The 13,103-nt window shown below is 41.2% G+C and overlaps 1 protein-coding gene across 2 annotated transcripts in view; it reads right to left on the reverse strand.

The window, feature by feature from the left end:
- Auh (AU RNA binding methylglutaconyl-CoA hydratase) overlaps window positions 1-13,103 on the reverse strand; it is a 187,173-nt gene that overhangs the window by 82,909 nt on the left and 91,161 nt on the right. For both annotated transcript variants that reach the window (XM_004644097.2, XM_023704215.1), the window contains one exon: window positions 999-1,091. In XM_004644097.2, the coding sequence (XP_004644154.1) occupies window positions 999-1,091 (93 nt within the window). The remainder of the gene's footprint in view (window positions 1-998; window positions 1,092-13,103) is intronic.

A 13,103-nucleotide genomic window follows, 5' to 3' on the forward strand; every position in this document is an offset into this window, starting at 1 on the left:
TACAACCAATAGTTTCACCACAAAAACATAAGAACCTAAAATAATAGAAAGGATGCAAAAGTACACATGATTAAGTAACTACAACTCCCAAGATAGTCATATAACATTATTCAAAGGTCAATTATATTAACTCTACTTTCAATATGCATGTACATTAGAAGTGACAGGAGCCAGGGAAGAATAGTCCCAGTTCTGCTGTCCACTTCCCCCAGCTCTCATCCCGGAGCCCAGTGACACAGGCAGTGGTGAGGTATCACTGAATACAGTGTCCAGAACACACAGAGCAGTCGAATACACACACTCACACCGTAACAACAGGGCTGTGATCCAGGCCAGGCACTCTTCTGGAACTGTGACTTCCCTCCCTGTGTGCCAACTTCCTTCCATACTCCAAGACACCAGATCATGGGGTTGCTAGACAGACTAAGTGTACATGACACCTGCTCAGCACTCAGTAAGTGGCTAACGCTAAGTGCTCTCATTATCCACAACTGAGCCCTAAGTAGTCAAAAAAACAATTCAGGAAGAAGTGAACTCAAAGGGATAATATTGTTGCTATGTCTGACAATCACATAAGTGCTAAGACTAAACACATCACAGGTAACTTCCTAGGCTAACTTCACACAGCAAAAGCCATTTCCCAGGTTCAAAGAGAAGGAAACTGATCTAGAAAGTCAAGATCTAAGCTTTAAACTCAGTTCTTTCCCCACCCAAATCCTTGTATCTCTTTCTATTGCTAAGACTCAGAGAATGAAGAACTTTTTTTTTGAAGTGAAATTTTATTTTATTTTTTTCCATAATTTTATTGATAAACAAATAGCAATGAGACAGTTTCAAATAAGAACTTTTCTTAAAGAAAATTTTAAACAAACTATTAAGCCCAACAGGGAGCTTTCTGAAAATGCTTCAGAGGAAACAGAAGAAAGCATGTGGAGTTACCTGCAGAGTACACACACTTCATTTTTTTACATTATATGTTGAATGGGATTAATTCTCACCTGCTACTCGTATGTCACATGCTAAAGCCAGTTCAAGACCACCACCTAAAGCAAGTCCATCTATTGCTGCGATTGTGGGCACGGGAAGATTAGCTGAAACAGAAAAAAAAAAAAAATTATGCTTCTTCAATTACATCATTACCATCTTAAATTTTTTCTGTGGCTATGTTTTTAAATGGATATATAAGACTTTTTTACTCCTTTTACTTTCAATACAGTACATGTATTTCTGTCTCTTTAAACCTTCCTATATAATTAAATATTTTCCTAAATATATGTTGCTTAATCAATCATATCTCAGAGCCTAAACTCTTTCATACAATGTTTGGTTCACATGAATTTCAAGCTGAAGTAATTTCTGCATAAGCTGAAATTCGTGACTTCCTATGGCCTACTTGGGAGTTTAGAATGAAAACTCCATTCAGAGGGGACATCTGCTCTGGCTCACAAAAGCCTCTGCTTTGGAGAGGAATGCTGGGCCCACGTCCCAGCACACAAGCTGATAACCTGCCTACCTGCTGGGGACTGGCACTGACACAGAACTCAAAGCCCAACTCACCTGAAACCACAATGATAGTATTATTTCAAGGGAACTGGTAAATTACACAACTTTATTTTTTTCACTTGCTGAAAACATGACTGATCATATCAATTATTCTGTGAAACAGATTTTTTTTTTTATGGGAGGGGGTGCTTTTGAGATATGGTCTTATTATTTTGTTCAGGCTGGCTATGAATGCCCTACAATTCTCCCAAGCACTGGGATTACAGGCATGCACCACCGTGCCCAATTTAATTTTATTTTTGACTATGGGACTATAACACTAGAATATATAATCTTAAACAGAATACAGATTTGTAAAAGGTACTATCCCTGTAGCTCAGTTCTCAGAACCACCAAAACAAAACACCCAAAGGCGCATTCTTTTAAAATACAAAGTTGTTGAAGTACGTGAGTCGTATGAAAGTGCTTAGAAAGGGACTCATCAACTTGTTCCGAGAGCAGTCTGAGGTGCTAGGAAGGAGCGCACAGCAGCAACACAGGAGGCTGCACACAGCGCAGGCATGGGCGAACAGGACTGACCACAGCCACACTTCACCTGCTGCACCGCTGTGTGCATCTGGAGGAGGCTGACACAAAGGGCAGGACAAATCCAAGATGTCCTTCCCAGCATGCTCAGCAAAAAACAACAAACAGATCTACAATTAATATCAACAGTCAGAAAGTAAGTTTAATGTACAAATAATAACTAGTAAATTTTATCTGAAAGAAAGAGAAATCAGCAAGTTAATCTGAAGGGTTCCCAAAGTCACCTTGAGCTCCTGAAAATGAAATGAACTACTGATGTCTTCTAAGAACCTAGTTACTGAGATTATTTCTGGTTCCCTAAAGCCTTCCCTCAGCTAGTAGTAGTAAACCTACAGTACACGTGTCACAGTGGTATGTATTGCTGAAAGCTCTGTTGCAGTATTTTTCTTCTACTATATGAGCTTTTTCTTCTAAACTAAAACCTCACTATTCCAGTTTAATTGCAGTATTGGTGCTTTGCAAGAAGTTGCAGCTTGGACCTTTGTCTCTGAAAGTTCACCGCCTCTTCCCTGTACCCTGCTAACCTTCCTGTATACACCAGGTTCTGGGAGTGGAACAAGTGTCACCCACGCCCATCGCCTGACCCAACAAGCCATGCCTGCGCCACAAAGGTGGGTGTAGAACGCCCTGACGCTGTCCAAGCCAGTAGACAACCTTCAGCCCTTAAGATCTGAGCAGTGAATCCAACCCCTCCTCCCTGAACCCCACTTCATCTGCCTGCTGAGGCCTTGCTCTTCCTGCCTTTCCATTCCCTCTGCTTGTTTCTCAGTCTTCCTCTCCTCTCAATTCCAGCTCTACCCATGCAGGCTCACTTCCATCAATAAGTTTTACAATTTTAATATCGATGTCCACAATCTCTAATGTCAGGCAGTCCCCATTGCCAGACATCTCTACTCAAACAGTTTATTGCTTCTGACAATCACAATCTTTCTTCTAGGTTCTCCTTCACAGTAACATCTCCCTACTCCAAATCACCCAGCTATCCTCCTTTCTGATGCAAGGTATGCATCGGAAAGGAGGATATCTGGGTGATTTGGAGTAGGGAGATGCCATGTGTACAGTGGTGCAGTGGTTTCTGAGTCCTAACAGTTTGCAAATCTTAGCTCCCGCATTCCTCTGCTGCCTGAGTTCTGGGTCCTGTCACTTCTAACCAGCAAGAAGCCCCAAATTCACCACTTTTACCCAGGGTGTAGCACCCTTCCATACATCTTCCATACTGAGTCATCTTTTTAACCTCAGTCATGTCTTCCTCTATTTAAAACTATAATTATTTTATTCCACCATCAAGATAAAAATGGAGTAAACATTTAGTGTCAAATAAAAGATGCCTGATGAACTGGTATGCCCACCTCTTGAATCTTCTTCTAGCCCAGACTCCTCTAACACCTCCAGAGGCCACTCCCCATTCAACTCCCATAAGTATGTCCAGGAATGGTGATATATACCTGTAATCTTACCATTCTGGAAAGCTGTGGTAGGACAACTACAAATTCAAACCTAGGTAACCTGCCCCTCCACTGTGCATTCTTTTCTCTTAAGACCATTCACTATTACATTGTCCACCTGAAACAAAGACTGGTATCACATAAAGTCTGCTTAGGGTCATACTTCCCAATTTGAGACAGCCCTTGAGGTTTTACATAGCCTCCTTCATTGCATTATTGTGAACCTGGTTTATTTTATCTGTTTTTCTCTTATTGTTACTGTTAATCTCTTTTGTTTTTAAAACTTTAAAGAGATAACATATGAATATATACAGTCCTATAGAGCTTCAGCAAAGAGAATTTATAAAGCATTCCCAAGCTGGAGAGGACAACAGAAGAGAAAGCGTAGAAGAGAAAGCGTTTCTTTCCGCGTGAAGTAGGGGTACTAGTAGTGCTGAAGGCATAGATTAAGGAGCTGCTAAAAGCTGTAACACTGGGAAATACAGATCTAGTGTGCTCTTCTTGGTTCCCAAACACAAAGCTCCTAAAAGCCATGGAATAATCTCTGAAGTTAAGAGGCTATCTTCTGTATGCTAATGATGAAACCAAAACCTGGTTAGCACTGAGGCATCTTTCAGGTGAGAGTTGGTCACAAGAAAGACAAGCCTTTATTAGAGGGTCGAGACTTTAAACCCCACCCCTAAACCCTCTGTTAGGATAGACAGGCTGAGGACTGAGTTGATCACCATGGTCAATGGTGTACTCAATTGTGCCTATATAAAGAAGCCTCTGCAAAAACCCAAGAGGACAGGCTTGGGAGGGGCTTCCAATACCTCAACACATGGCAGCTCCTGGAAGGCAGCCTCTTGAACAGAGCATGGCAGTCCCAGGCTCCTTCTCTCACCCCTTACCCTATGCATCTCTTCACCTAGCTGTTTATCTGTAGTATTTATAACATCCCTTATAATAAAAGTGACTATAAGTAAAATGTTTCCCTGAGTTTTGTGAACCTCTCTAGCAAATTAATACAACCCACTGAGTAAGGCATGAGCACCCCAGTTTATGGCCAGTGACTAAAAAGTACAGACGACAACCCACCACTGGACAAATGCCATCTAATGTAGAGGTAGTCTTGTGAGACTGAACCCTCAACCTGTGGATTTGACACAATCTCCAGGCAGACAATGTCAGAACCAACTTAAAGGACACCTGGTTGGCATATGCTGGACAGTCTACTGCAAAACTGTATGACATATGGGAAAAGCCACCAAAGTGTTCTGTGTTGTACAGCATATGAGAACAAGAAAACACACTTTTTTTTTTCTATAGCTCTATAAGGCAATTCTTCAAGAAAAAGAAACAGTAAAAATCAGCTTACTTAGATGGTCTACAGAAAGCAATCCAGGTCTAAACATCTATAATACTGCTGAGTCTAAAACTGAGTTCCAGGGGGCCTGGGGAGATGGCTCAGTGGAATAAGCGCTTGCCTGGCAAGCTTAAGGGCCTGAGTTCAATCCCTAGTTCTGCCAAAATAAATAAATAAATAAATAAATAAATAAATAAATAAATACTGAGTTCCAGTTTAGAGTTTCAGGCAAGTCCAACTCATGGTCAGTAGGTGATTTTCTCATATTCCTCAGAGTTTTCCCCTAAAAGTGGAAGCAAAATGATGCATACGGGAAGAGAAATTTTTCTTCACAACTGATTGTGCTCTAAAACTTCAAAGAAACAGAAGAGTCAAAGAAGTAAGCTCACTACTTTGTAATTCATCGTAGCAGTCAGCACTCAGCCTGAAGCCCAATGGGAGGCTTGCAGCCAAGCCACACTCCTGGGCACCCATGGGGCTCTTCACATTGCAGCATGGGGTGGGGGGCACCATCTGCAACAGCTGAGGAGGCTTTAAGCAACAAACGTGACACTTAAGTACCATACTGGGCATTAAGTAATGCACACTATCTCTTAAGATGAGAAATATCATTAAGAAAAATATTCATGCATTAAAAAGCATTTTAGTAAATATTCCCTCTACACCATTCTACTCCACAAGAAATAAACTTTTTCTTTCTATGGCAGTATGAGAGACTGAACCCAAGGACTTCACAATGAGCTACACTTCTGGCACTTTTAGACAGTCTCACAACATTGCTACATTGCCCATTCTGAGCTTGAACTTGTGATCCTCCCGCCTCAGCCTCTTAAGAGGACTGGGACTATAGTGCACATGAATGCACCTAGCTCAGAAACAAACTTCTGGTATTAATAAACCAAGTAGAATAATGGAAATGTGCACTGGGCAGAGAAGAGGTTCAGGAACTGCCTCACCTGAGCCTTAGTACGGGAGAAGTAAAGTATGAAGGTGACTCGGCTGGGAGACAGCAGCAGGGGCACTCAAATGAATCAGCTACTGCTCAGGGTTTCCTGACTCAACATGTTAGAGAAATAACACTTCTCTTGATATAGTCATGTTTTGGGAAATTAATGAAAGTTATTTTTAAATCTAAATTTATGTGTAAAAAATGTAATTGTATATTCCTATTTTTTAATATTTTTAAATTTTTTTCTTCATATTCTGTAGGGACTTAAAGTTTAACATACCAATACTTGATGGAAAACACTTGTTCCATGTTATGTCTAAGACATTTGACATTCAGATAGATAGTAAGGCTAAACTCAACTGCCTACAGTGTAGGTTAATAATAATAAGCTTCTCTTCTGGAGGGTTAATAACCTAAGTTTGAAGACCAAAAATTAGAGAAAAAGAAGTGCTGCAAGGACAGCCAACACTCTGGCTCTAGCCTTTCAAAGTCAGGAATAAGAACATAGGAGAAACTGTACTGTAACATCATTTACTCAGTTGTGTCCCAAATTTTGTGATCAAGATCATGGGGTCACAGAGGAAAGTGGTCAGTGATGTAGAGTGTGCCTAAGGAGAGTTACATGGAGAAAAAATTATTCTCTCAGGCTTTCACAGAGAAAAAATTGGTCAAGCAATGGCCGTGACCCATCCACATGGCTGACACTGACAAAGGATCTACAAACTGCGGTACAGTGTTTCAGGATAAATCTTGAGGGGGTCTGACTGACCTTGGCAGATACAAACGTTACATTTCTTGTTATATAGGTCTTGCTTTATCTTGGTCTTAACCATGCAGCAGAAAAGTATAAAAACGAAGTATAAAATGTAACGCCATATTAATATGCTGAGCTGTAAAAGGCTCAAGTCAACAACTTCTGACATTGCCAGTCATACGGATAACCCACTACTATTATGGACTACTGGACTATATTGGAATATTTTGATGAATTCACACACATACAATATTCAAATGACAATGGAATACCCATCTCTAACCAAACTAAACCAAAAAAGGGGATACAAAGAAAGCCATTTTGTATATGTATATTCAAAACAGCATAGATATACAGCTACTTTCTCTTAATTCAATGAATAGAAAGATCTGTACTAACAGTGTTTGTGGACAGGATATCATGTTTGCATCTTCTACTATGAATAACCACTAAAAACCCCCAATATGCAATGTATTAATTGTTGAAGCTGTCCTAATCAGGTTTGAAACTGTCTCATTGCTATTTGTTTCTCAATAAAATTATAAATAAATTTAATAGTTTAGAATTTGAGAATTCTCCTCAAAGGGATTAAAAAATTAACATTACATTACAACTTGCAAGAAATACATAATGCCAAATGATAAAATTTAGGGAGTCCCTGTACAGAAAGCCCAAGACAACTAAGGTCATGGAATTCTCAAATCATTAAACAAGTAAACTACCTGGTAACTTTGATATTAATTAACATAAACTGGCAATGTAGGAAACAGTCTATAAAATTCTTCCAACTGAAGAATTATTTAAGTAGAATAAGTTAATTAGTATTAAATGAGTAATAACATATTATCCATTTTATAATTCAGTATTATAAATTCTAAAGTCACATATAACACTATTTTTTTTCCCAAAAAGATGTTTTCTTGGCAGGTTTTTTTCAAGCAATAGGCATCATCTCAAGCATGCCAATTTCATAGTTAGCAGATATGTCTGTTTTTATATCTAGCATTTCTCCTACACAGGTAAACTCAGTAATTATATGGCTAATAAAACCCACCCTAAGAAAGGCAGAATATCAGTTTGTTTCTTTTTCTTTTCTTTTTTTTTTTTTTTTTTTTTTTTTTTGCAGAACTGGGAATTGAACTCAGGCCCTTGCGCTTGCCAGGGAAGTGCTTATTCCACTGAACCATCTTCCCGGCCCCAGAATATCAGTTTGAATATCTGAAAGAATTAAAACATGAGTGGACACTGAATGAGACCAGAACTGCAAATTCAATGGGCAGCAGCTTTTCCTAACAGTGAAGGAAGACATTATGACTCAATATGTTACACAAGCATCAGCATCACATACTATTTTGAGTCTCATACCAGGAAATGAGCCAGGTATGGCAAAGAAAATAACAATCCTTTGAAATGCTCCTAAAGATACAATTAAAGCCAATGACTGAACCATTTTGCTATTTGAAGAAAGCAAAATAACAGCAGCATAAGTCAGGTCTCTGGTGTGCACCCAGCCAGGGCCTGGACTAAAGATTCTCAGGGCAGTGTTGGAGTGTGCAAAGTGTAGATTTTTCCTGCTGTTTGTGCACAAGTGAGACACAAGGTGGATCACCTGTAAGCCTCTCAAAAATATGAACATTTCAATTAGTAATACAGTAAGTTCCTAACCATCCCTAAATTCAGCTAAAACTTTACCTTTGGTACAACGTGTATAGCCCTCCCCCTCAACTCCCTTTAAGATTTAAAGAAACCAAAAACAGAATAAGCCCTGGGCAAAACCCACAAGTGGGCTGTCCCTCAGCTCCTTGGAGGCCTACACCAAGCTACTGTGAAAAGAGCAGGCTAGGGGCCAGCAAGGGCCAATGAGGAAGGAGGGCAGGGTGAGCCTGTGGGCAGGTGTTAAGGAGTCTCAGGCACTCATTGGAGTATGTGTCCACAAGTCCACAAGGGCCCAGGGTCACAATATGCTAACTATAATGCCTCCATTCTAACACATGGTTACAATCCAAGTAAACTAGAAAAACCATCTAAGCTGCTGCAATAAAAACAAGGATGGCAGCAGTGCTCCTCCTTAGGTGCTGTCAGGCCAACTATCACAGCTAGAAGCCAGCAGTGTCCCCCTGCACAGGTCCAGCAGGGTGCATTCTAGGTGTTCCAAGTCACACAGAAGAAAAACAAGTTTACTTTCCCACTAGAAAAGGAGGAAAATGTTTCTTAGCAGTATGATTCAGTAAGCAATCATTCCTCTCTTACCATCAGAGGAAGTAAGCAAAGTGATAGGGGCCAGCCTGTCCCAATAAACTGTAAGAGCAGATGGGCTGTGGTAGGGCACCAGGACAGCTGGCCACAGAATCACACCATAAGCTGTGATGAAGAGGCCTTTTTAAATCACCAGCACATCCAGTGCATCTAAAACCACATGTGAAAGACCTCCACCACACATCATAATATAACCCTGAGACACTATTTTACCAGTATCTTGAACCTTGATAGAATGCCAAGCAACTTTCTTTCTTTCTTTTTTTTTTTTTTTTAATGGAACCGGGGATTGAACTCAGACCCTTGTGCTTGCCAGGGAAGCGCTTACTCCACTGAGCCATCTCCTCGGCTCCAAGCAACTTTCTGATATGACATAAACTGATAATTCCAGTAGCCAGCTGAAAGAGTACCTATACACATTTTTAAAAAAAGCAATTCAGGGCCGGCAAGATAGCTCAGTGAACTAAGTGTCTGCTCTGACAAGCGCAGGGATGAGGGTTTGATCCCTGGTCCCTCATGCTGCACTGGCCCCACCCCGGCTTGCACTGAACCAGCAAACAAGTCCACAAGTGGTGGCGCACGCTTGCTATCCCAACACTGGGGAGGCTGAAAACAAGAGGATCACTACAAGTCCGAGCTGCATAGTGAGACCCTGTACCAAATACATAAAATGAAAAAAAAAAAAGAAAAAAAAAAAAAAGGCAATTCAGTTATTGAAAGGAACTTACTCTTTCACAGAAGTGAGGGTCAACTACTGAGCTATCCATACCAGTTCCCAAGCCAAAACATCACAGTATGAGTCTAGTCCCAGCCCTACAGTATAAATCAGGTAAACTATGCTCATGCTCATGCTGTGAGTGGCAGTAAACAAGAAGCTGGATAGGAGGCTGGCTGACAGAGCCAGACAGGACACCCCAGTTCAAATGAGCCCACTGCCACCTCAGAGAAATGAAGGCTTCACTTTACTCAGGCATGTCAGCAGGCCATGAGCAATTCCCTGAGGACATGTCAGCAAGCCACAAGTCCACATTTCTCCAACCCATCCCTTGAAAGCCCTCTAAAAAGTGCTATTAAAAAGTTAGTGTTAGCCTGTAAGAGACACCTACTCTGTGCTGCTCACAGGGTTAGCAGGAATCCTGTGTGGACTGTGGAGGATGTGCCCCTTCTTTCCACTCAATGGTAAACTCCTAAATTTTTTTAAAAATAATTTTATTGAGAAACAAATAGCAATGAGACAGTTTTAAAACCGATTACTAACACAGTTTCAATAATTAAAGGTCCTAAATTAATCAATGCTTTATCACACTTCCATCAAGCACCACACACATACCCCAGAAGCAACAGACCCATTGTGGGAGTTTGGATGTTAACCAAGATCTAACCTACCACTGAGACTACTGTATCTAGCATACATTTGTACAGCACTTATTACATGTGACCACTGATATGAGTGAGAAACACCTGACTTTCTCATTTATCCTGTCCCTTTGACTGAGGCGTGGCTTGGCAAGCCCCTCCTCCTTGCTTCCCTTCATTCCCCCTTGCAGCCCAAAGGATGGGGACAGCTGGCTTCAGTGTTCTCCCAGCTGGCAAGCTACCATTTCTCCACTCCAACAGGAGTAGAGCGTGATGCCCCCATCTCCTCCACTTGGGCAGGTACCAGTGATGCTGGAGGAGCAGGACAGAGCAGGTAAGATCAGGAAGGGAGGAACCTGGGCCCCTTATTTGCATGCCCAGCACTCACAGCAAAGCCTTCCACAAGGTTCCCTGGTATCAGTCCTCACACTCACTGAAATAGGCCTGCAGCCGCTACATCAGCAGCACTTCCTAGGCCCTCCTTGGCTTTCAGTCTAGAGGGCTCCCTTCTGGGTACTAGCCCCTCAGGCTGCAGCACAGGCCCTGTTACAACAGAGATGTCCTTGTGTTCCTGTGAAGCTGCTCCTGATTTCTCTCAGGTAGTACAGGCTCCAAAAGTGCTACAAAGCTACTTGGATTTTTATTCTGAGTAGTATGGACAGAGCAGTCGGTTTCCAAAGATGAATAAAAAACACGGAAAGTTGTTAGCACCAAAGAGCTACTAAGCAGACAACCAAGATCAACAGCAGGGTCTAGCACCTGTAGTCGAGCTGTGGTGTCCACAAGCTAGTACAAGCTGGCAAATGATGCTCATGGCTAGCTACCAGCAGCACTGAGCAGTAGTGGGCTGTGTCGAGTGTTGGTACCCAGTATCACCTGGTGCCATCAGGATGGCTAGCAGAGCTGACGATGCAATTCATCATCATTTACACCTGAGTCAAGCAGAAGACACCCCTCCCCCCGCCAAGCTGACTGGCAATGTTAAGAACATTCATCACCTTCAGCTGACAGATGCAGAATGTAAGTTTCAGAGAAGTTGTTGCCATTTTCTGGGCATCCCTACACATTGGGGATTCAGCTTGGTAACTATCCTTCCACCCTCTCCAAATGCAGCTGAAGAAAGGAAAATGATAGTACATGGAGCGCGACCGAAATAGGACTTAATGCTCTGCTAACTCCTGAGCAGAGGGGTCCATGAGCAAGCTACAGCTTGATGGTTCTGACTAAGGAGCGTGGGGAACCAAAAGCAAAGCTGCACTGCTGACTCTCCAGCAGAAGTGTCCGGGTAAAGGCCTCTAGACTAGCCTCTTCCCGGGTCTATGCAGCGCGTCTCCTTCATACCAGTTTCCAAGCCCAGAGAGCCTCCCTTTGGGAGTCAGAGGCAGGCTGCGCGACATCCCTCCTCAACAGTATTGCTGACATGAACTGCCAACCGAGGGCCAACCCTGATGGAAGCTTGGCACTTCTCAGCATTCTGCTGAACAAGGGAAATATAAGTACTTCCATTTCTGATAAAAATATAAAGAACACGTAGTCTACTTTCACCTAACAGGAAAAAACACATGTACAGTGGACCCTTGGGTTACAATGGCCTGACATATGAACAACTTGGGTTATGACTTCAATTGTAGTTTTAACCTACATCCACTTGGTCATCACTCATTGAAAGATGCCAACAGGGCTTTCTAAAGAAAATGAATCAAGTGTATTCCATGAAGTGAGGAAAAAATAACAGTCCTTTCACATCAGTAGATTATAAGCCATACATACACGGAATAAACTAAAGAACCACATACCATCATTAAGATGATTTTTATAGTGTTAAGGTGCCAAAATCAGAGGTAGGAAAATCACACTAGCAGACTACATATCATTACATTTGCAGAAGCTACATTCATCTAGTAAGAAAAGAGTACCCAGCTTACAAAGCAAGCCAGGCACAAGCCAACTATTAAGAGAAACCAGAGCGGCAAAAGACAAGACAAAGTTAATAGGACTGGCATCTCAGTCAAATACAAAGAACATTCACAATTCAACAAAGGCAAAAGGCAAAATATCCTTTCAACAATATATACAGATATCTCATATAAAAATCAAGCAAACACCCAACAACACAGGATTTAAATTAGTACAACAGCAATACTGACCTACACAGGGGACAAAGAATGGAAAAAAGCTGCTGAAAGTTTTTACTGTTTACAATAAAAACGCATTTAGATATTCCTTATGAATTCAAAGCTAACAAAGAACAAACAAAAACTTAATGGAGAACTCCTGTACTGGTCTTGTCACGTACTAGTACAGTATTTTAGCACAGCAGAGACTGGTTGTTAAACCTCAGCTCCAGTTCTGGTTTCTAGCTGGGCACCAGGGAAGACTCCTGTAAGCCCTTGTTACTGGGGAGGCTCAAATGGACAATCACTTACACCTAGAGGTTCAAGTCTGCTCACAGAGAAAAAACTGTGTAACTTCCCCAAAACTGCCCCCAAAAATCACAGTGTAATAGCTGATGTGACTCAGCAGAGATAACAAAATTCCAAAAAATGAAGGAGATTCATATGCCGTGAGCTCTACAGTTTACACTGAATAGGAGAGGGATACTAACTCATAAGAGAAAATAACTGACTCCTAGACACTTGCTTTAATTTTTTTAATCATTCCTAGTAAGAGGATAAAGACAATAAAAATTTGAGATCAATATGTCACCATGTAGAAAACAATTAGTGTGCAATGAATCTCTCCATTACCATAATTCAACATTTCCAACTTCTAGTCAGTACTTAAAGCTAGGAAAATAAAAAGTAGAATGCATGCTGGTTTGAATCCAACTACATTCATTATATATTTTAAAAATTTCCTTGATCTTCAAACGAATGCAAAAGAAACGAATATAAACAAATATTTCAGGTC

Source organism: Octodon degus, unplaced genomic scaffold (genome assembly GCF_000260255.1).
Source record: "Octodon degus isolate 3935 unplaced genomic scaffold, OctDeg1.0 scaffold00192, whole genome shotgun sequence".
Classification (NCBI taxonomy): domain Eukaryota; kingdom Metazoa; phylum Chordata; class Mammalia; order Rodentia; family Octodontidae; genus Octodon; species Octodon degus.